Source organism: Penicillium vulpinum (genome assembly GCF_028829585.1).
Source record: "Penicillium vulpinum strain IBT 29486 chromosome Unknown utg000003l_segment0_segment0, whole genome shotgun sequence".
Taxonomy (NCBI): Eukaryota; Fungi; Ascomycota; class Eurotiomycetes; order Eurotiales; family Aspergillaceae; genus Penicillium; species Penicillium vulpinum.
This window is the reverse complement of record NW_026643243.1, coordinates 4,267,626-4,287,479: the sequence shown is the minus strand read 5'-3', so window position 1 is coordinate 4,287,479 and position 19,854 is coordinate 4,267,626. Positions and strand designations below refer to the sequence as shown.

Genomic DNA, 19,854 nt, shown 5'->3' with positions numbered 1-19,854 from the left:
CTATCAATTCATGAATAAACATGAGAATACTGATATGCCATATACAAACCATACATGTATTCCATTCAAGTGCTAAATTCCCTCTCCCTAACCGAGAGACTACTACAACATAAGATACAAAAGACAAATTTGAGGCATAGAGAAGCCTAACGAACGCAAATATTACAAAACGAAAAAAAGATTTCCGAGGTGCCTCCTTTGTTCAAACAAACCACCTGTAGACAACAGAGAGATCAAGCGGAGACAGACCATAACCCCGAAGCAACCTTAACGTGTACGACGGTAAATCAAACCAGAGAAGACGTTCAGATATCCCTCCTTAGTGAGCATAGTGAAATCAACAACAACACGACCAGACCCGCCCTGCGCCTGAGTCAATTGAGGAGCAAGATTCTGCTCCGCTTCGCCCTGCTCATTAGAAAGACCGGGTGGGGGCGTAGCCGTATTCTGACCAACAGAGCCCTCCGCACCAACCGCAAGATCAGCAAGGTGCTGGAGAGAACGCTGCTCATTAGGACCCATCACAGGCTGCTGGGACTTAGCCAGACCGCCGATATCGGCTTCCTGGAGCTGGCTCTCCTGGGACTTGATACGGCGCCACTCGAGGAAGATGCGGATCTTAGCGTCCCATTCCGGGGTGCCGAAGATATTCTCGAACTCGGAGTCCTGTGATGCGCGCTTGGAGCGGCGGTCGAGGATCTCTTCGACTTTTTCGAGGGTGGCCCAGCATTCGCTTGCGTGTTCGGGGAGAACGGTCGCCTCGAGGAGAGTCATTGAGGCGAGGGCGAGACTGTGCAGATCGAAGGGTGAGGGGAGGCGGGATTGCATGGTTGACTTGTGCATCTCGTTGATGACTTCCTGCGCGCAGAAGATGATCTCGTATGGGCTGTACACGAAGACGTGGCGCTTGATGAGCAGACGGACGGTCCAGTAGAGTTGGGCTTGGAGGCTCTCGTAAAGTGGGCGGGTGGTGGAGTTCTCGGGTAGTTCGTGGATCTGGAAGATGTCTTCCAGCTCTGCTAGACGCTCCAGGGACGAGACTAGGTTCGCGCCGACGATACGACCCAGGCCGGAGTTGGTCTGGCAGATGTTGTGGTCGACATTGGCTAGAGTGACCGTTTCTGAGAGGAATGTTGAGTAAGCTGGCGCAAAACGAGTTAGTGAAATAGCACAGTTGTAAAATAAGGAAGATCAACATACAGGCAATTCCGGTCGTGATTTGACCAACAATCCTTTCATCTTCACGGCCACCAATCTCATGACCACCCAGAACGGTGACATCTGCCACACTGATAGCGTACCACCGGGCCAAGATGACAAAAGACACCCAGTTGCGCCGGGTGAGATTGGCATCCGAGTCGACATCAGCATCCACAGATCGCTTGTTCTTCAGCTGGCCTTGGCTCTTGGCCAAATCGTATCCGAGCTTGTTAGCTGCTTGGACCAGGCTGCCCTTGGGGACACCATCTTTCAGAACGAAATTATCCGGGCCACGACTATCAGAGTCGATAATCATCAGCAAAAGAGACTGAAGCCAGATAATGTTGACAGGGGTCGAGTGGACAATCAATGGCTGGCGGGTGTGGAACATGAGGAGGTCCTGGGCGTTATCAAATCCATTGATCTTCTCGAAATTGCCTGCCACGCGAGACAAGTCAGTTCGAGTAACGCTGTAAAGCGCATGGCAGAAAATTTCCTGTGCCTCGCGATTGCATTGGTGCAAAAGCTCCAATGTTCGCTCCTTGGTGTGGGGAAGAATTGGCAGAAGAGTATGGATCTTCTGATAATAACTGCAATCCGATGTTAGCTGGTTTCCTCGTAACTAAGAGGGGTACAGATTACACGTACGCGTCAAGGGCTCCTTCATCCAGAGTCACTGGTGTCATGTCGTCATCACCATCATGCTTTGGCAAATCTGTCATCTCGAGACCGCTTGGGAGATCATTCTCATGGCCCGTCGGGTTCCAGAACAGGTTACCAGGTTTCGGTGCGCTACCGTTGGCGACAGCTGGGTTGTACGGGTCTGCTACGGTATCGGACGTGTCGAAGGCATTTTGCGACACGCGAGCGTTAAAGGAAGGCTGTGCGAACGAGGAACTGGGGAGACCTTCAAAGACTGAGTAAGTCCTCTTGCGATTGCCGGAGGTTGATTCCACCGGCGATGCAAAGTCCTGGTACCCTCTTGGTAGCGACACCTCGTTCATGGTCTGATATGGCACGTCAGGCTGAACGATCCCTGGTTGCATTTGATTTTCAAGAGTATGGAGTCGCTCGGCGAGTTCCTTGATATAACTGCGTGCCATGTCAGCGTTGGCTATTCTTGTGGTGGTGCGATTTTTTTTTTTCTTACCCTTTACTGGGGCCGCGTTTCATGGGCACGCGACTGAACTGGCACACAACGCCGAGACGTCTACAATTGGAACAAGTTTCAAGACCGGTTTCCGAGCTCGCATCGCATCGTACCTGGAAGAAAAAAAACGCGTGTTAGCTTCTAGCTTCACAATCGCGTTCCAAGGAGAATTGTTATGATCATACCTTCTTTCGCCTACACTCGTCGCAAGCCCTTGAAATCTTCGATCGTTTGCGCGCACTCTGTTCACCATAACTCAAGTCATGGTTCGGGTCGACGCCCACCTGTTGACTTGGAGGGAACTGGAGCATGTGCTGGTGCTGGTGTTGGTCCTCCGAAGAGGTTCGACCCATGTCGGCAGCATTGGAGGAACCCAACACCATAGACTGGCCATGATGAACGCCGTTGTTTGATTCGCCGAGACCGGGACCAGATGCATCGCGCGAAAGTTCGGCGGAGAGCAGTTCGTCGGTGGTCATTTGGCGGTTGCCATAATAGGATGGCACGCCCTGGGCCATCTGCGCACCGTTCGGAGATGGGTAAGAGGGCGCCGGAGGCATGTCAGATTGCTCGCGAGAGTTCATCGCGGGATACGAGGCCGAAAACCGCCGGGAAAATGATGGTTTATGGGCAAAGCGGGCCTCCGGGGGATGGGGGGAAGATAGTGCAGGACGCGAAGTGCCAGAAGTGAAGTTTTAACTAAAATTTCGTGGGGTGTTTTCAAGGGGCCTAGCGCCGAGAGCGCCGCATTAAGCAACAACATTTGTACAGAGGATTCATTGGAATTAGATGTTATTTTGAAGCTATATACAGTTGTTTACTTCCCCGAGTCTTTTTTTAGATGATCGCACGGAGGACGGCCTTTCGTTTCTGCGTGTGAACGGATTAATACTATTTCCCCTTCGGCTTCGGATGAACTACCATGTACGGAGTACAGAGCACGTACATTTTCAATATTCAAGTTGGGAATATTTTGACATACTTAGTGCCATATTTGAGGGTACTGACTTGGTTTGGACTAATGTGACTAGTCTGTGCTAATGTTCCCCGGAGATTATCGCTACAAAGGTCTACACTATCAATGTTGGGATACCAAGTAGGTACCTGCACCTGTACCAGTGGTGCCACTTTGCCAGGCTGCTAAATATCCTGATTACTGCCCTAGTGAGGGTATCAATCATACATTTAGGCTGATAAATGAGATTGGACTATGTATTCGGTGAACGCTTTGTGTATGCCGATATTGTTTTCGCCTTTGCCCTAAAGTCACGGATGGTGTTCCAAAATTCATATATGTAAAATCAACCAAAGGAAAGGATATGATATATGATAAAGTATTTGCTCTTGCTTGGATTCAATACTGGGCCTTTTATTCCGATAATAAGATCCATCTCGAACGATCCCGTTCGCACGTAGTGTCTTATACTCCAGTATTATTCCCTGGATCAGATCAGTGCTTTGTATTAATAACAATGTATGTGGTAACTAACTAACTAGTTACTTAATAATATCTAAGACAAAAAAAAGGGTCAAATAAACACTGTCTTATAGGTAAACAAGGATTATTGGCCTAGGCAGTTGATTATCCAGGCGTAGATCACCGTCAATCCCAAATCGGGTCAAATAGACGATGGCTTCCACATCATATGTCTATAAGGTGTATAACTTAGTCCAATATACTGTATCCAGCACTTCAATTGTGAATACTATATAGTAAAGAATATATTAAAACAAAATCAACTCTTGAATCAACATATTGAATCCCTCCTAGATAATCGAGTACGTAAAACCCCCAGATAGCGCAGATCAGGGCCCTAAACCCTCTGTCTCTGCAGGCCGCCCGAAGCAGGAACACTGACGCCATCAGCCCATAGCGCTATGACATGCATTTTTTTGGTATTGTACTTGTATAAGGTATTTTATACGTAATTTTCAATGCATTTGTACATACGTGGACTCCTTCCACTGGCTTTGTTTTTCTTGTCTTTTTTTTTTTTCTTTCTATCATTTCCCATTTCTAGTCTGCCAAGAACCTGTCTATTTCCTAATACTCATCGACCATTCGAGCCTTTACAGGGATTATGGAAAGTTCTTTCGAGGTACAAGCGCTAACCCCTGAAAGATGTTCTCTCAGAATAGATTCAGCCCCAGGGTGTCAAGTCAAGACACATATAAAGTGTTTACGTCGGGACGGCCCCAGATTTTAGATCCATAATTTCTTAGTGGAGTTAAGGCCTTCTAATTTTCTAAGGAATTTCTATGCAGTGGCCACGAGTTCGATTGCCACCTTACGTTTGATTGTACACTATACGGTTGGGGCTGCCAGTTTGGGCATTAAAAGTAAAAAAAGTATTGGAAAAAAGAAAAAAAGAGAAAAAAAAAGGGGGGAAAGTAAAGAAAAATAGAAGTCCAAATAAGCAAAAAAAAATATAACATATGTTCCTCAGTGATTAGTTATGTATGGAGTATGTAGTTCCTAGGAGTTATTCAAAGGGTTTCTTGTTTAGTGAATATTCAGTATAATAGTTCATACAATAGTACAAGAATAGTACAGTTTACACCGTTTACACCGTTTACACCCATTTTACCTATGTAAAAACATTACCATCTTCAACCGGTAAATAAAAGCAGTGAAAAGCAGTTAAAAGGAGTAAAATCCCAGTAAAAGCCAGTAAAAGTACAATACAAGTGGTCTCCCCCGTACCTATACGGTCACCCACAAAGACCAGTGGCGCAGCGAAAATCCTCGTTCCATACCCCGTTATATTAACGGCCTACCCGCCCTCCTTCTCTTTCCTCTTTTTTCCTCTTCATAGGGTGTCCAACGTCTTCTTTTATCGAACGCTTTTTATCTTGGCCGCCACTACCGGTACTTGGTGTCCTGTCTAACGGCCGGCGCCAAACGGTGCGTAGGCTTGGTCCCCCTCTCTATCCTCTCTCTCTTTCTCTTACTCTCCGATCCCTGACCAAACCCTTCCCTCTACTACCTCGCGCCTAAGATACCCTTTGGATTTTCAATTTCCTTCTGTTTTCTGTTCCAATCAAAAACAAAGTGTGGTGGCTTTCAGCATTTTACACTGCTAGTCCGGTGTTGTGTCAAAACTCCTTCCGCGCATTGGGACCTTTCGACTATACGATTATACCCTTTTGTTCATTTTGTTCTACTCCGGCCCGACCTCTCGAAGAAGCCGCTGCCAATCGCCTTGACGGCTTGATATCTCGGTCTCTTCAACCGGTCTCGGTCTCTTTTATATCAATACTTCGATTTTCTCCGATATCCCCCGCGAATCATCGCATGTGTATCTCCCAGTAACACCGCAGCGATGCTCATCGATGGTGAAAAGTATGCTTGTGAAGCTTGCGTCCGGGGTCACCGAGTCAGCAGCTGTCATCACAGTGGTATGCTCAATCTTACGCTCTTATCAATAAGTGAATCAAAAGTGAACCTCGATGCTGATTTTCCCCTTTAGACCGCCAATTGACCCACATCAACAAAAAAGGCCGCCCAGTCTCTCAATGTACTCACTGCCGCGGCCTACGCAAGTCTCGGACAACTCACACCCAGTGTGATTGCGGCGATAAGAAGAAGAAAGACGACTGTCATTCCGGCGCCCCCCATGGTCGCTGTGGCTGCTGTCATGGCCAGCGCTGCACTTGTGCACTCAAAAAGGAACACCTAGACACTGTGCCTGAAACCGGTCTTCCCTTCTCTCCGCCCCCGCTTACGATTGAGACCCCACGGAAACCGCCTCTTACGTCTACCAAATCGGAATCGACGCTTACAATTTTCCGCGATGGTCATCATAAGCCCGCTCACAAGCATAATGACATGGCCCACAAATGTGGATTGCCTTATATGATCCCACGATCACATACCATCCACCACCCAACTGACCTACCCCGTCGGTCGGTGGATCATTTGCCGCTAGCCCAGTCGGCCTTTGTCAAGGAACCTTTCAATCTGTCCGAGTTTCCCACACAGACGTCGCAAAACGGTTCTCCCAACAGCGCGACTGTTTCGGGTTCCGAAGACGATTTGAATCCCGCTCCTCTCGATCACTCCTACCTCGATAATTTCGCTACCCCGGCACCTCCTGCTCCTCCATTAGATCGATCCCATGACCCGCTGTCAAATCCGACATCTGCGCCTGCAACCATGGACAAATTCCCTCTCGAGCAAATTGTCACCAGTGTCCCTCCGCTTGACGTCTCCTCTTTCGCCTCCTTCCCCACCACGAGCACCAATTCTCCAATCACCTGCATGGCATTCCAAGAACCTTACCAAGAATGTTATTTCACTTCTCCGGACTCCGAAATGCCCATGGGGTCTACTGGTATGGGTGCTCCCTCGGTCGACTGGTCAAGTTTCCCTCTATACTCCGACCTCCCTGCCGCAACCAGCACGCAAGCTCCTTCATACGCTAGCTTTGATTACAACGGATATCCCTCCGGTCTTCCAGCGCCATCATCCTCCGGAGACATCTCCGAGGCTGATGAGTTTGGACCGCTTCCAGGCTTGGGTCATGCTAGCAATGACATGCATGATCTGCACAGCGTGAGCGAAGCATCTGACATGGACCATCTTCGCGTCAGCTCTGCATCCTCATTGGTCGGTTTACCTCAGACCCGTCTTCTGTCATCCAATGACCTGGACTCGATCAACATCGATGATTTCCTTAAATCGACCAATGAGTCCACTGCTGCGCTCGAGCACCAGCTGCAAGCCAGCATGATCATGGAGCCAAAGTCGGTCCCTGCGCAGGATATCTACACCGCATACAAGCCCATGACGTCGGCCCCGATTACTAGCGCTCCCTCGCCGCCATCGGACTCCGTTCCTATCTGGCCTGGCGCTCTCTTCAATACTGGTTCCACTTCGCCCATGGATGACAACTTCTTCCAACAATCCTGGGCCCAGTAATAAACAGCGGTGCTCGTTGTTGATCCTTGCTTTATATTCTCTTCCTCTTATACTTCCTTTGTCCTGGGGCTTGCTCTCTTGCGGCGATCTACCACCACCTCCACCTGTCTTCATGACCATGATGAGAGATGATGATAAATGCCTTCTTTATTGTTCCATTAGCCAGTCTAGATTCCTTCTTTGATAGCCATTCAATCTAGAGGGGTTTGCGGTTTGGACACTTGCACGTGCCTGCACATTCTTTCTTTTGACTTTTTTCTCCCCGTATATGCGATTTTTTTTCTTCTTTTGCCCTTGCATTCTTGCTGATGTATAGAATTTTTCCATCTGTTCTCTTTTTACGTGTACAATGACTCGGGCGGTATTCCTCTATACATTCGCCGACGGACAACGATACCCAGATGCATGCACAGTGCGGATCACTACAGACCCCGAGGTCTGCCTCTGGATACCTATCATCATGCACCCCGTATTTTATTATACAGGGCATCACAGAACGCTAGCTGATATATCCCAAGCCGATGACATCACTAATTCACTAGTTACCTATCAACTAGGTTAAGCAATTGAATACCAAATAAGCTGCTCGGGGTATTGCATCTTCCAGAACACTAGTCACAATCACCCGGAGTCAATAGAACGCAAAGAGGACCCCGACCACGCAGCGGGATATAGCGGTGAGAAAGCCCGAACTTATACCCACATTACTCAGCTGCCTCATCGACTGATCGACTGGATTGGTCAGGTCAAAGTATCTTCAGCCCTGAAGATCGCCCTTTTGCTATCTTGCCCTAAGTACGCGATCATCACAACCCGATCCTTACTGCGACAGCACAATCTCTCATCTGAAACACCGAGACAATCTACATCGCACAAATAACAATTTACAATACCAAACCCAGAAATATTACGTACTCCGTAGTACTCCGTATATCACACTACATATGTAGTACTCCACCCAAAATAAACCCATCTCCATCTCCATCCTAGCTATACACATACCCTACTCTACTCTGTAAACATACATACATAACATACCAGTCTAACGACCATCATGTACATATAGTCCAACGGTATCCAACGCAGCAACGCACATGCATAACGCACGTTGTGCAACAGGGAAAACCCCCAGTCGCAGCACCAACCCATAGCTAAGCATTAGCCAAGACAACGCAAGACAGGCTTCGATCACGAGGTGGGTGCGGTATTCGTCCGAGTGTGCGGTCTGCAATGCACCTAGAACCCTGCACCTTGCTGTACGATCGACTAGGTGTTGCGTGTGCGATCTGGGGAGACCAGGGACTGCTGCTAGTGCCGATGTAGCCGGAAACTGTGTATGTATGTATTCAACTAGGTGACTATATGTATGTATGTAACCAAGTAACTATATATAGTATGTACGTATGTAACAAGTAACTATATGTAAGTATGTACTCCGTAGTATGTAGGCAAGGTGCATGGGAGCGAGTGGATTTGCCTAGGCGCCTTGCATATGTATGGGTGAGGATTTCGGGTTAGGGTGGATGTTGTACTACGGGAGATATGTTTGTTGGGACCGGAGAGGAGAAGGGGAGCCTCGGGGATCTGGGGATGGAGGTGGAATTGCTTCTTATTAGGCTCTATTGGATCGGTGTATGTTTTGTGTTTGTGTTCGTCATTGTGGTCCTTCGATGGCTCACCGCTTTTTTGGGTCTTTGTGTTACTAGACATGTCAGATCGAGGTATAGAATTTGTATGCTGTTGTATAATATTGTGCTCGATTATCTATTGATGACAATTCTGGTTTTGTGGTCAAATGTATGGAGTAATTGTTCTTCTTTTAGGGCTGGGGTGGGTCCGCAGATGGATAGACTACTGTTCTGATATACTGTATGTAGGTATATCTTGTCCAGATCGGAGTTGTTGTGATAATATTCAAAGGACAGCCGCCTTTTTATCGATAGAGCATAGGTACATAGGAAGCGGGTTTGCTCTGATAGGGAGTCTATATCATTCCTAATAAGAGAATATGTCAACATGTCTAGTGTTGTAGGATATGGGGGTTATGAGCGGGGCATTTGAGACTCTAGATTTAGATATTGCTACTACAAAAAGCCAGAGCTACTAAAATAATATATAAAGATCATTCATCTATATATCTTCACTACTATGTAGTAGGTACACCCACCCCTGTTACTCCGAATCAGCCTCAGGCTTAGTGCTTAACTAATCCTCAGACTAACTCAACGCTTCCTTCCTTCTAAGAACAGGTAGCCGTGAACCTCACTAGACAACCGTGGAAGTGATCAACCCCATTCTCACGATGGATATTTACACCCGCATTCGGACAAGCATAACGTCCTGGAAAAATGACACACCCCTCCCAACCAACCTACCAGCAGAACCAAAATTCCAGTCTTGGCACCACTTCAATGCTACCTCCCAGCAGTGGGAACCAGTGAGCGCGAATGAAAAAGCAAAGCCACCCTGCACCGATGATACCACATCATCCGATCTAACGCTCTTGACCTGGAACATCGACGCACTATCCGCGGGGACGCAAGAACGCGTCCCGGAAATTCTGAAATTCATCAACCAACTAGCATCCAAGCCAGACATCATATTCCTGCAAGAAGTTTCCCAGCAAGCCTTGCAACTAATTCTGAGCGATGAACGTATCCGTGAATCATGGTTCTCAAGCGAGCACGAGAACACGCCATGCAGACACCCATTCACGACAATGACCCTAGTATCCAAGACACGCTTTGGATCCCGACATTCCTCCGAGATAAGTGAGTATGCACTAGGACCTGTTTGGAGGGTAGCATTCCCTAGTCACTTCGGAAGAGATGTACTCTTTTGCGATCTCTTCGTTCCTTCATCTACAGACACTTCTACCACGCGAGTACGGTTTGCAAACGTCCATCTGGATTCCCTGCCTATCAGGCCCTCCCATCGGCCCCAGCAACTCTCTATTGTTTCTTCTTTTCTGCGTAGTACGGGTTGTGGGCTTGTTGCTGGTGATTTCAACCCGGTTCTGGATGAAGATGCTGTTCTCATTGAGAATAATGGACTTACGGATGCGTGGATGGCACTTCGTCCGGCAGATCCGGGGTATACTTGGGGTGCGGATGGGAAGCAGCGGTTTCCGCCGAATCGGATGGATAGAGTCGCGATGATTGGTCTCAAAGCGAGAGAAATTGAAGTATTTGAGCCTGGACGGGTGGGGGAGTTGGATGGCGGACAGGGTACGGAAAGGGACGCGGATATACCCGAGTCTGAGCAGACTGAGCCCGCAGCAGCCATGCCGTGGAGTGATCACCATGCTTTGCTTTGCTCTTTTCGAGTTGGAAAGTGAATAGTGATATTCAATAAATCGCTGAATCCAATATTTGCTCTATCATTATCGGATGGAATTTAGCACTTTATGTCACATCTTTTTTCCCCCAACACCTCCTGAGCATTCCTAGCCATTCCTTCCCCTCTCATTCATTTAATTTTAGCCAAAAATGAAAGCAAGGACAGAAGTTTGAATATATTGTTTTCAACCAGCAAAATTCATTCTCTATAAACGGCAAAAAGGTACGCAGTACCTATCTAAACAAAACAAGCTATGCAAATGCAAACCAGTATTCAAAATGCGACGCATAAGTGCCTCGGAAGAGTACCCAAAAATGAGAATCAAAAATAGTAAGCCCAATAGAGTAAGTAGTCTATAGGTATCGAGGGCGAACCAATTCAGATCCAGATCCAAATTCAAATATTCTAAACATTGCGTCGTAGAGGCCACATAGATGGATGCCGATGATCCATCTCGTGTAGACGTGAAACAAAAGAAAACTAACCAAAAATCTTATATGCTGGCAGCCAATCGCTCAAACAAGACGCGGCGATGGATGGGCAGTTCACATTTACAGAGCTTTTTGTACCTTGTATATGTTCAGCGGTACTTTTCCAAGAACTCGGAGTGGAACTTGACGATGCGCTCAACCCAGTCGGTGCCAGGGGCAAGGAAGGTTGTGCGGAAGTGGAGAGTGTTCTCCTTCTGACCGAAGCCGGAGCCGGGGACGACGCAGACACCGGTGGCGTCCAGTAGAGCCAAGCAGTAGTACTCATCAGCGGGGCGGCCCTCGGCAGTGGCGGCCTCGATGGCCTTGGCGGGGAGGTTGATAGTGGGGAAGAGGTACATGGAACCCTGTTGAGACGGTTAGTGGATATGTAATGAATTGAGCAAGTTTACAATACATACCTGGGGCTCCTGGAGCTCGACACCCTCCATGCGCTGGAAGGCGTTGAACAAGGAAAAGGCACGCTTGCGCAGGCCTTCTGCGATGGAGTTGTACTCCTTCTGGTAGAGCGCGTAGCTAGGCTCGCCCTCTTGGGGAGGGTTGACCATGCACTCGAGCAGACACTGTGCGACGACCGGCGGGCACAAGCCAATGCTGACGAGCTTGTAGATCTGCTCCTGGACCAGGGGGTCGAAGCCAGCGAGCTCGAAGTAACCACCACGGTGACCGCATTCACCCACCATACCCTTGGAGATACTGTGCAACGAGACCAGCTCGACGTCGTCGTAAGTGCCGGGGAACTCCTCCTGGAGCTGGCGAAGACGCTTCTTGAAGGAGACAAACTCGCCCTTGAAGATGTTGGTTTGGTACACCTCATCGGCGATGACCACCAATTTCTCCTCGGCGGCGACATCGAGGACCTTCTTGATGTCCTCGGCGCTCAGAGAGGCACCGGTTGGGTTGCCCGGGTTGATGACGACAATGGCGCGCACATCGGTGCCGGTAGCCTTGGCGTCCTCAACGGACTTGAGAATGGCGTTGACGTCAGTACCCCATGCCTTCTCCTCCTCGAGAAGGTAAGGGACGCAGCGGGCATTCAGCAGTGTCAAGCTGGCGGTGTAAAGAGGGTACTGGGGAATGGGGACTAGGATACCGACATTGGGATCGCTGCAGATAACGTTCAGGATGGTGCTAACACCGGAGGAGGCACCTCCGGTCAGGAACAGGTCCTGGGGGTTGGCAGGGAAGCCGTCACGTTTCTCAATGAACTTGGCGACGCTGTCACGGATGCCTGGTGCACCCTGGCTGTGACTGTAGGCACCAACACTCTGCACATTGTCCAAAAGGGCCTGGGCTCTGTCAATCACATCCTGCTTGTATCCAAACGACTCCTTGAGAACCTCGGGATTTTTCAACAGCAAGGGGTTCTCGACAAGACTGAGGACCTGTCGGAAGAAAGTGATAGGCTTCTGATCGAGCTGCTGGGGGTTACCGATATTGGCGAAAATAACGCTCTCGAAGGGCAGAGACTTGTCGCCATCAATCAGACGCCGGCGGTAGTCCTCAGCCTTGACGGCCAATTCACCGCGCACGGCGTACTTGGCTTCCTTGACATACTGGTTGATGTTGTCAACATTCAGGCGTTTGCGAGTCGGGACAGCCGAGATGGTGCGCTTAGCGGCATATGAAACGGTAGTCTGAGTCATGATGGTCTCTGGAATGACCCGAAGGAGGTTAGTTGATGTATAGTATAAGTAGAGTAGTATCCCCGAAACTGAGAAGACAATCAAGTATATATAAAGGCGGAGAAATGGTTGAAATCACGACCGAAATGGGGAGATATAGTCCAAACAATCACACCATAAAATGAGGTAAAATGAGGTGAAATGCCTCACGTAGGATTGCGGAGATCGCCAAACTATGTAAGCTGGGGTGGTATCCCTACGTACCTGACCTAGCGGAGAGACACCCCGCAGCGCCACGTGCGGCCGGGCAATGTAGGAGGGCATTCGGCCGGGTAGTGCGTAGCGGAGAGGCCCGCACGCTGGAGACGAGCTTATATTGCCAGGACATTTTGACGAATAGCCAATCGACGGACAGATTGGGCAATTAAAAAAGTCCTTTTGACACGAACCCCTATGATGGTCAGATTTGCGATCGGGAAAAGAAGGGGAAAAAAAAAACATTGTTTCGCCACTGGGCGGTGAACCTGTGAGTCAGCATTTCCCCACACCGGCAAGCCGATTATCCGATTACGATAAGGACGTTTGATCGGGATACATATCAGGCATCTGGACTCAAGTAGACCGCGAAAGATGCGGTTACAGCGGAGGTTTGGTCGAGAACTACTGTGTTATGCACTCATCTTGAATCGAGAATACGAGTTCATGCATGATAGCATGATCGGCGACGATCATTTCCCCGAGGGAAAATCAGACGGTTGACCGGTGTAAACCCATTTTCCGGGGCTGCCCGGTGCGGGGGTTCAAAGGATCTACTTTAGCCAAGGGATTTGATCATCTCATGGGTGGCATGTCATAGGATATGCCAGGGCAAATTCTGGGTTTAAGAACACGCGGTAAGTAAGATTCTCCATTCAGGCATACATAGTTGATCATAGCTTGTGGTTTTAAGGCTCAGAATGCCTCCAAGTTCGTAGACCTTTAGCTTCGCTCGCTTCCCCGAAGACGCACGGCTTGGCCGTATTTCTGGATCTTGGTGATCAGAGAGTCACCGTGCTTCACCACATCGGCATACTGCTTGTTCTTGTCATCTGGTCGATTCGTCTCGATGATACCATTGACACGATCGATGGTGCACGTGATGCGGTTGTTTGAAATAAATTTGGCAAGATCCCTGTGGTCATGGTTAGCAAATGACTTAATTGAAGAGACCCACACAGCACATACCGATCCAAGTAGTCTACTGTCACACCGAAGTCGTTGGCCATACCACTCAGCCCCACCACACGGTAACTCTGAAGAAGCTGCTGGTAGGCGCGCAGTCGCATCTCACGAACAAACCATGCCCGGTGCTCATGCAGATACCGGTCTTGTGTCAGGAACTGATCCTCAACGGCCGCGAGTGCCACAAAGAACGATCGGTAGTTGCCGTTGTAGAGACTGTTGACCAGGTTTGCGAGCGGTGCGAAATCGATGGGCACCTCCGCCTCTACTGCCACACCGGAGCCGGTTGAGAAAGAGGAAATGTTGACAGCGGTCTTGGCACCGGCGGGTGTGGGTAGTGACGCTGTTGCATCCTTCATCTCCTCATCCCGGGCACCGGGGCCTGAGGAGATCTCACCACTCAGAGCCGCCAGTTGATCTTCCCCAGAGCCAAGGATGGCCTTGATCTCTGGTGCATCCACTACCTTAGCCTTGAAGTCCACACGCTTGAGGGACAAGGATCCCGCAAGCACTGAGTAAATCACTAGCGAAGAATAGCTGCAAAGTTCGTAGCTTGTGAAGGTAGACAGACTGTCGAGAAGGAGAGGGGCGGCAAGGCTGTAAGAGCGAATGGTGAGCAAATGCAATCCCTTGTATGCCTTGAGGCGGTTTCTGCGGTCCCAGTCTCCACCACTCTCTACCAAGGTCTCTGCTCGCTCAATGGTCTTGTTCACAAACAAAAGGTCGCCGAAGAAGAGTCCGATGCGGAGCATAGCCATCACCAGATCAATCTTAGTGCCGAGGAATCCGGTCTTTTCGAGGAGAGCTTCGTGCGATTCGATAGCTTTGTCCTATTGGAATACTGGTGTCAGCTAGCAAACCCCACAAGCTTGACAAAATATAAACGAATAATTCTCACCTTATCTCCCACGCGAGCCCAGAATTCAGCTCGCTTCCCGCGCGCAGCTTGTACCTCAGTCTCCCCAGCAGCCTCTTCTGCGTCATCTTCCTCCTTCTGGAAGGTCTCCAGTTCTTTCTTGTTATCCTCCAATAGAGACTGGTAGAGCTTCTCATCCCAAGGGAAATCGAACTTTAGCGGTGTTTGGCGAGATGCAAGAAGATTGGACGTGATGAGAGGCTTCGTTGAGTTCCCTCCATTTTGTGGGTGCTGTGTTACGCCTTCGCCGGAGTTGTTCAAGATGCCTTCGGTGGGATGGGCTAGATGCCGGTAGAAGGGAGCCATTTTGTGCTCTAGGATAACATCTTGAAGCGTCTTCAATGATGTTTGCTGGACGGAGGGAGCGCATGCTGGGTTGGAGAGGTTGAAGACATGTTGGGCGAGGGAGAGGTTGGGGAACTTGATGTACTGCGGATCAGACCCCATTGTGACGGTGGGGAACTAGATATGCTGGAAGTACTACCACAAGCGAAAAAAAACGATGCAATAGAGTAGGAAGGAGATGGGAGCTGGTGATGTTGGGGATGAGATCAAGCCAGGTGCATCACCACAGCCCCGAGCTCAGCTGGCGGAATGTTTTTCCGTACCGAGCTTTCTTTAACCTTCTCCCTATGAACGTCAAGATAGTCTATCTGTACAAGAGTCCAGTTATATCTACGAGATTCAAAAGATATTTATTTCTCTTAAAAAAGTCTGGTTGTCTATTAGATTCAAATATATCTGTTTTTCTGCGTTAAAGAAATTGTATTTCTATCTATCGCCCGCTTGATATAGCAATGTTCGAAATATATATATATCTGCCTTGTGTACTCTGGGTTATAGTATTCACATTTGATCAAGGCTCAAATTGAACATATTCTACATAATACTATGTAAGAATGCCGTGTATTGATTTGCTCAAGGGAAGTTTCTTTGCAAAGTACAACTGCAGGGTGCCCAGGTGTGTTACAGCTAAGACTTGAGCCTGGTTTCATGACCTGAGTGGGGATATTCTATAATATAGAGCTGAACTATTTTCTTTGTGGCTTTATCAAGTCCTAAAACCCAAGGAAATCGGAAGACATTGAAATCCTTCGAAGGTCCATCACCCGTCCAGTATTGGATTTGAGCAAACAAAAGAGTGGTGTTATATCCAACTTGCTGTTTTAGGCAGCTGAATACTAGATATGGAGTACTCTGTACTCGTAGTCTCAAATATTTGAATGGAAAAGTTTTTAAAGGATCGAGGGAGTCGGACTAAGACTCCATATTAGGTACTTAGTCCAGTCAAAATGCGGCAGGTGCTTCCAGCCCCCAAGAATTCTAACAGGGAACTGAGCACGTGCATGGCCCATAGGATACTTCACCTTTGACATCCTTGACAGTTCAAACCCATTTCGATATCTGATTTGAACAGAAAGCCACGCGCTCACTTTAATACCGATATCAACCCATGTTCCTGCAACATTCGGAGTAGCCGAGTTTATTGAACTGCAACATGCCCCGACCGGCCTATCTAGTCAGATACACCATTGGCTAGAGGATTGCCCTTGATATTTGCTGCGTTTATCATTGGCCTATATATATCTTAGCTGAAATTCTAAGGCTAAAGGCTTAGACTGATCAAGCTTGAGGGGTCCCACCAGGTTCTAATACCTGGCTAAACACCAGTCTTTGCACTTTGTGACAGGTACCTGGTACTTCCCCCGATGCGACTTTAGAGTGATACTATTCCCGGGCAATCTTGGTTCTTTTTTTCAAAAAAAAATCCTTCTTTTTAATATATATTTTCAAATGCCGTTTGGCTTTTCCTCCATGGGTCTTTTTTATCTTTTCTCCCTGCATTAAATCTTGTCTTTCTTCTCTATTTAGAGAAAAAGACGCCTCTATTCGACGCGACTCTTGTCACTGTGATCGGGTGACACATCAGCCCTGCATTGGTCTCGTGCATTGATCCTGCGCCAACTTTGTTATTATTTGGAGACTCAAACTTGCTGGTGATTAAACACAGCCAAAATTCGTCTTGCTATCCCTAAACACGATCGCAATGGCCGAGCCTCCGCTATACCCCAAGGAAATGATGACTGAGAAGGGCGCTGGCCCCCTCGAGGAGCAGTCTGTCGAGCTACCGCCTCTCGATGTGGTGAAGAAGGGCCGATGGGAACGTAGTTGGCCCACTATTGCCTGTGGTGCTGGTCTCTTTTCTGATGGCTACTTGAACCAGGTATGTTGTGCTTTATGCAGCCCCACAGCTACATAATCCTATATGGGTGTGCAGCTTAGTGAATATTTAATTATTTGCTGACGCACTTGGATCTAGATCATCGGTCCTGTGGGTACCATGCTCCAAAAGATCTATGGGGATGCATACTCCAACTCCACAGCCCAACAGAATGTCTCTTCGATTGTTTTTGCAGGCACTGTCGTCGGTATGCTGGTATTTGGCTACACTAGTGACCACTGGTCGCGCAAGTGGTCTCTGATGATCTCTACCATTATTCTGTTTGTCTTTGCAGCCCTTGGTGCTGGCTCCTATGGAGCTGGTGGCAGTCTTGGTGGCATGCTTGCTGCTTTGACGGCCTATCGTTTCTTCTTGGGAATTGGCATTGGCGGAGAATACCCTGCTGGCTCAGTAGGCGCCGCAGAAAATACCGGAGAGCTCAAGAAAGGCCATCGCAATCGCTGGTTTATCATGTTCACCAACTTCCAGATCGATTTCGGTTTCGTGATTGCTGCTTTCGTGGCCATGATTCTCGTCCTGATCTTCACCGAGAAGCATCTGCATGCTTGCTGGCGTGTGGCTCTGGGACTGGGAGTGATCCCCCCTATGAGTTTGATTTACCTTCGACTGAAGCTGAATGAGCCCGAGGAGTTTACCCGGGAGCGCATGCACAAGTTTCCTCTCTGGCTGATCATCAAGTAAGTTCTACGATATTCCCTGTGCGTGGACTCGTTGACTAACCAATTTAGATTCTACTGGAAGCGCTTGGTACCAAACCCCGTCTACACCTTGCCCCCATAAACGTGGATCGATTAACTGACTGGTGTGATATATAGTCTGTCGTTTCTATTATCTGGTTCCTTTACGACTTCTCTGCCTACAGCTTCGGTATCTATTCTTCAGCCTGGCTATCGATCATCTTGGGTGACGACGCTCCCCTGTGGAAGACCTTCGGTTGGACTACCTTGATCAATTGCTTCTATATTCCAGGCTCAGCCCTTGGAGCCTTCATGAGTGACTGGATTGGTCCTCGATACACCCTTGCGCTTGGTGTTGGGCTCCAGGGCATCATCGGGTTCATCATGGCCGGATGCTACAAGTGGCTTGCGACCTCAGAAAACGTCGCAGCCTTTGTTGTCGTATTCGGGTAAGTCTGCTAAAGAAAAAATTCAAATCCCTAGACTTTAGCAATTGGTAATGCTGATATTTTGAGAACAGAATCTTCTCTGCCCTCGGTGAAATGGGACCGGGCGACAACATCGGTCTCTGCGCCGCCAAAACCAGCGCGACTGCTATCCGTGGCCAATACTACTCATACGCCGCGGCTATCGGCAAGGTCGGAGCTTTTGTGGGCACCTACGTGATTCCAGTTATTCAAAAGAATGCACCCAACCCGATCCGCGCAGGCCAGGACCCATTCTTCGTCTCCAGCGCACTGTGTATCTTGGCTGCATTCATGGCCGTTTTCATGCTGCCGCAGATTAACCAGGTATGAACTGCTGCATATAGAATACCTTGTTGATGTGCTGACATTTTCTCAGGACACCATTACATTGGAGGATGCCAGGTTCCGCACCTATCTTGAGGCTAATGGATACGATACCACGACTATGGGCGATAAGAACCGCGTGAACGACACTCGCGAACAAGAGTAATTTGGTCGCTCTATGACGAACCCCATTGCGTCTGATACATACTTGTCCTCTCTCTTGGGCTGTTGTGTTCTAACCAACCCTGCTTAATTTTACGAACTTCACCCTTACGCGGTAATGCACATTCAGTCAACATGACCGAGGTGGTAGTATCGGTGCGACAGCGACTATTTGGCCCTTGCGATTTGAGATATCCCACCCCACTGCCCTGCGACATGACCTATGGTTGTATGAAAGGGCGCGGGCATATCATGTCTAATCTGGTGGTGAGGGCTAGATGGTGCGTTTCGCGGGACAGAAGATGAACTCCTGACTTGTATGATAAACAATGTAATTCAAGTGGGAACTTTGATGTTGTCCACATCATCAGACAAATAATTACTCTTTGTTTTGATAGAGACCGAGACTTTTGTAAAACAAGTTACAGTCATCTTGAGACTGTCGCTTGCTTTTGTTGATATCCTCGTCTCTTTCTAAATGGTTATTGGAATACTTCGTGTGCTAGCGTTCATAGCACACCCTGTAAACCCATGTATAATACCGAAACATTTAAATTAGCCTATAAAGTATTCCAAGTACTGAGTAACATTTGACAAATGCCGCATTTTGTGGGGCTCTGCTAGGTTGTATATGTAGCGTCTTATTTAACTACAGCCTCGCCGTTTTACCCCGGACTCCAGATTTCCCCCTTCAAGTATTACTACTAACATCTAACCTAGTATGCCTGCAACCAGGGATATAGCAGCGAACAACAATAAATACTCCCTTCCACCCTCCCTTTGGGGACAGAATAATGCTCAAAACAACCATCACCAAAACCACAATGCTACTACAGGGATAGATCTAGGTAGTACCAAGCCTAGGCTCCTTGACACTTGCCATACCTCACAGAAATGCTCGGTGAACATTTCCCGTAAAGGATCATCCAATATGGCCCAAGGAGTATGGAGTGAGTCTCGAAACAATGGCACTAGTCAGGTAAGTTATTTTTTCTCGGTTTAGGGTGGGAGATGGTGAACCATGAGTATAGGGTCAACAACGGTACTTGATCTAATATTTATTGTGATAGTGTTGGTGGTCGTGTGCCCAGATGAGATTGGAATTTAGATTTGGATCCATGG

General features: G+C 48.3%; 6 protein-coding genes across 6 annotated transcripts; 3 read left to right on the top strand and 3 right to left on the bottom strand.

Moving 5' to 3' along the window:
- Positions 1-267: 267 nt before the first annotated feature.
- On the bottom strand, positions 268-2,934 carry N7479_006678 (putative C6 finger domain protein; the record flags this gene model as incomplete). The annotated part of the gene is made up of 5 exons (XM_057254372.1): positions 268-1,142; positions 1,201-1,790; positions 1,849-2,292; positions 2,351-2,463; positions 2,536-2,934. The coding sequence occupies 5 exons, from the start codon at positions 2,932-2,934 to the stop codon at positions 268-270; spliced, it is 2,421 nt and encodes an 806-aa protein (XP_057108234.1).
- A 2,739-nt stretch (positions 2,935-5,673) lies between these two features.
- On the top strand, positions 5,674-7,271 carry N7479_006677 (copper fist DNA-binding domain-containing protein; the record flags this gene model as incomplete). Its single annotated transcript, XM_057254371.1, has 2 exons — positions 5,674-5,749; positions 5,821-7,271. 2 exons carry the CDS (start codon positions 5,674-5,676, stop codon positions 7,269-7,271), a joined length of 1,527 nt encoding a protein of 508 aa, XP_057108233.1.
- A 2,302-nt stretch (positions 7,272-9,573) lies between these two features.
- On the top strand, positions 9,574-10,608 carry N7479_006676 (endonuclease/exonuclease/phosphatase family protein; the record flags this gene model as incomplete). The annotated part of the gene is made up of 1 exon (XM_057254370.1): positions 9,574-10,608. The coding sequence occupies one exon, from the start codon at positions 9,574-9,576 to the stop codon at positions 10,606-10,608; it is 1,035 nt and encodes a 344-aa protein (XP_057108232.1).
- Positions 10,609-11,190: 582 nt separating this feature from the next.
- On the bottom strand, positions 11,191-13,111 carry N7479_006675 (putative alanine aminotransferase; the record flags this gene model as incomplete). Its single annotated transcript, XM_057254369.1, has 3 exons — positions 11,191-11,445; positions 11,500-12,752; positions 12,988-13,111. 3 exons carry the CDS (start codon positions 13,109-13,111, stop codon positions 11,191-11,193), a joined length of 1,632 nt encoding a protein of 543 aa, XP_057108231.1.
- Positions 13,112-13,701: 590 nt separating this feature from the next.
- N7479_006674 (proteasome regulatory particle lid subunit RPN7) lies at positions 13,702-15,307 on the bottom strand (the record flags this gene model as incomplete). The annotated part of the gene is made up of 3 exons (XM_057254368.1): positions 13,702-13,894; positions 13,948-14,774; positions 14,843-15,307. The coding sequence occupies 3 exons, from the start codon at positions 15,305-15,307 to the stop codon at positions 13,702-13,704; spliced, it is 1,485 nt and encodes a 494-aa protein (XP_057108230.1).
- Positions 15,308-16,907: 1,600 nt separating this feature from the next.
- Positions 16,908-18,736, top strand: N7479_006673 (putative MFS phospholipid transporter (Git1); the record flags this gene model as incomplete). The annotated part of the gene is made up of 6 exons (XM_057254367.1): positions 16,908-17,084; positions 17,181-17,779; positions 17,831-17,849; positions 17,918-18,228; positions 18,300-18,570; positions 18,623-18,736. The coding sequence occupies 6 exons, from the start codon at positions 16,908-16,910 to the stop codon at positions 18,734-18,736; spliced, it is 1,491 nt and encodes a 496-aa protein (XP_057108229.1).
- Between the last annotated feature and the right edge of the window lie 1,118 nt (positions 18,737-19,854).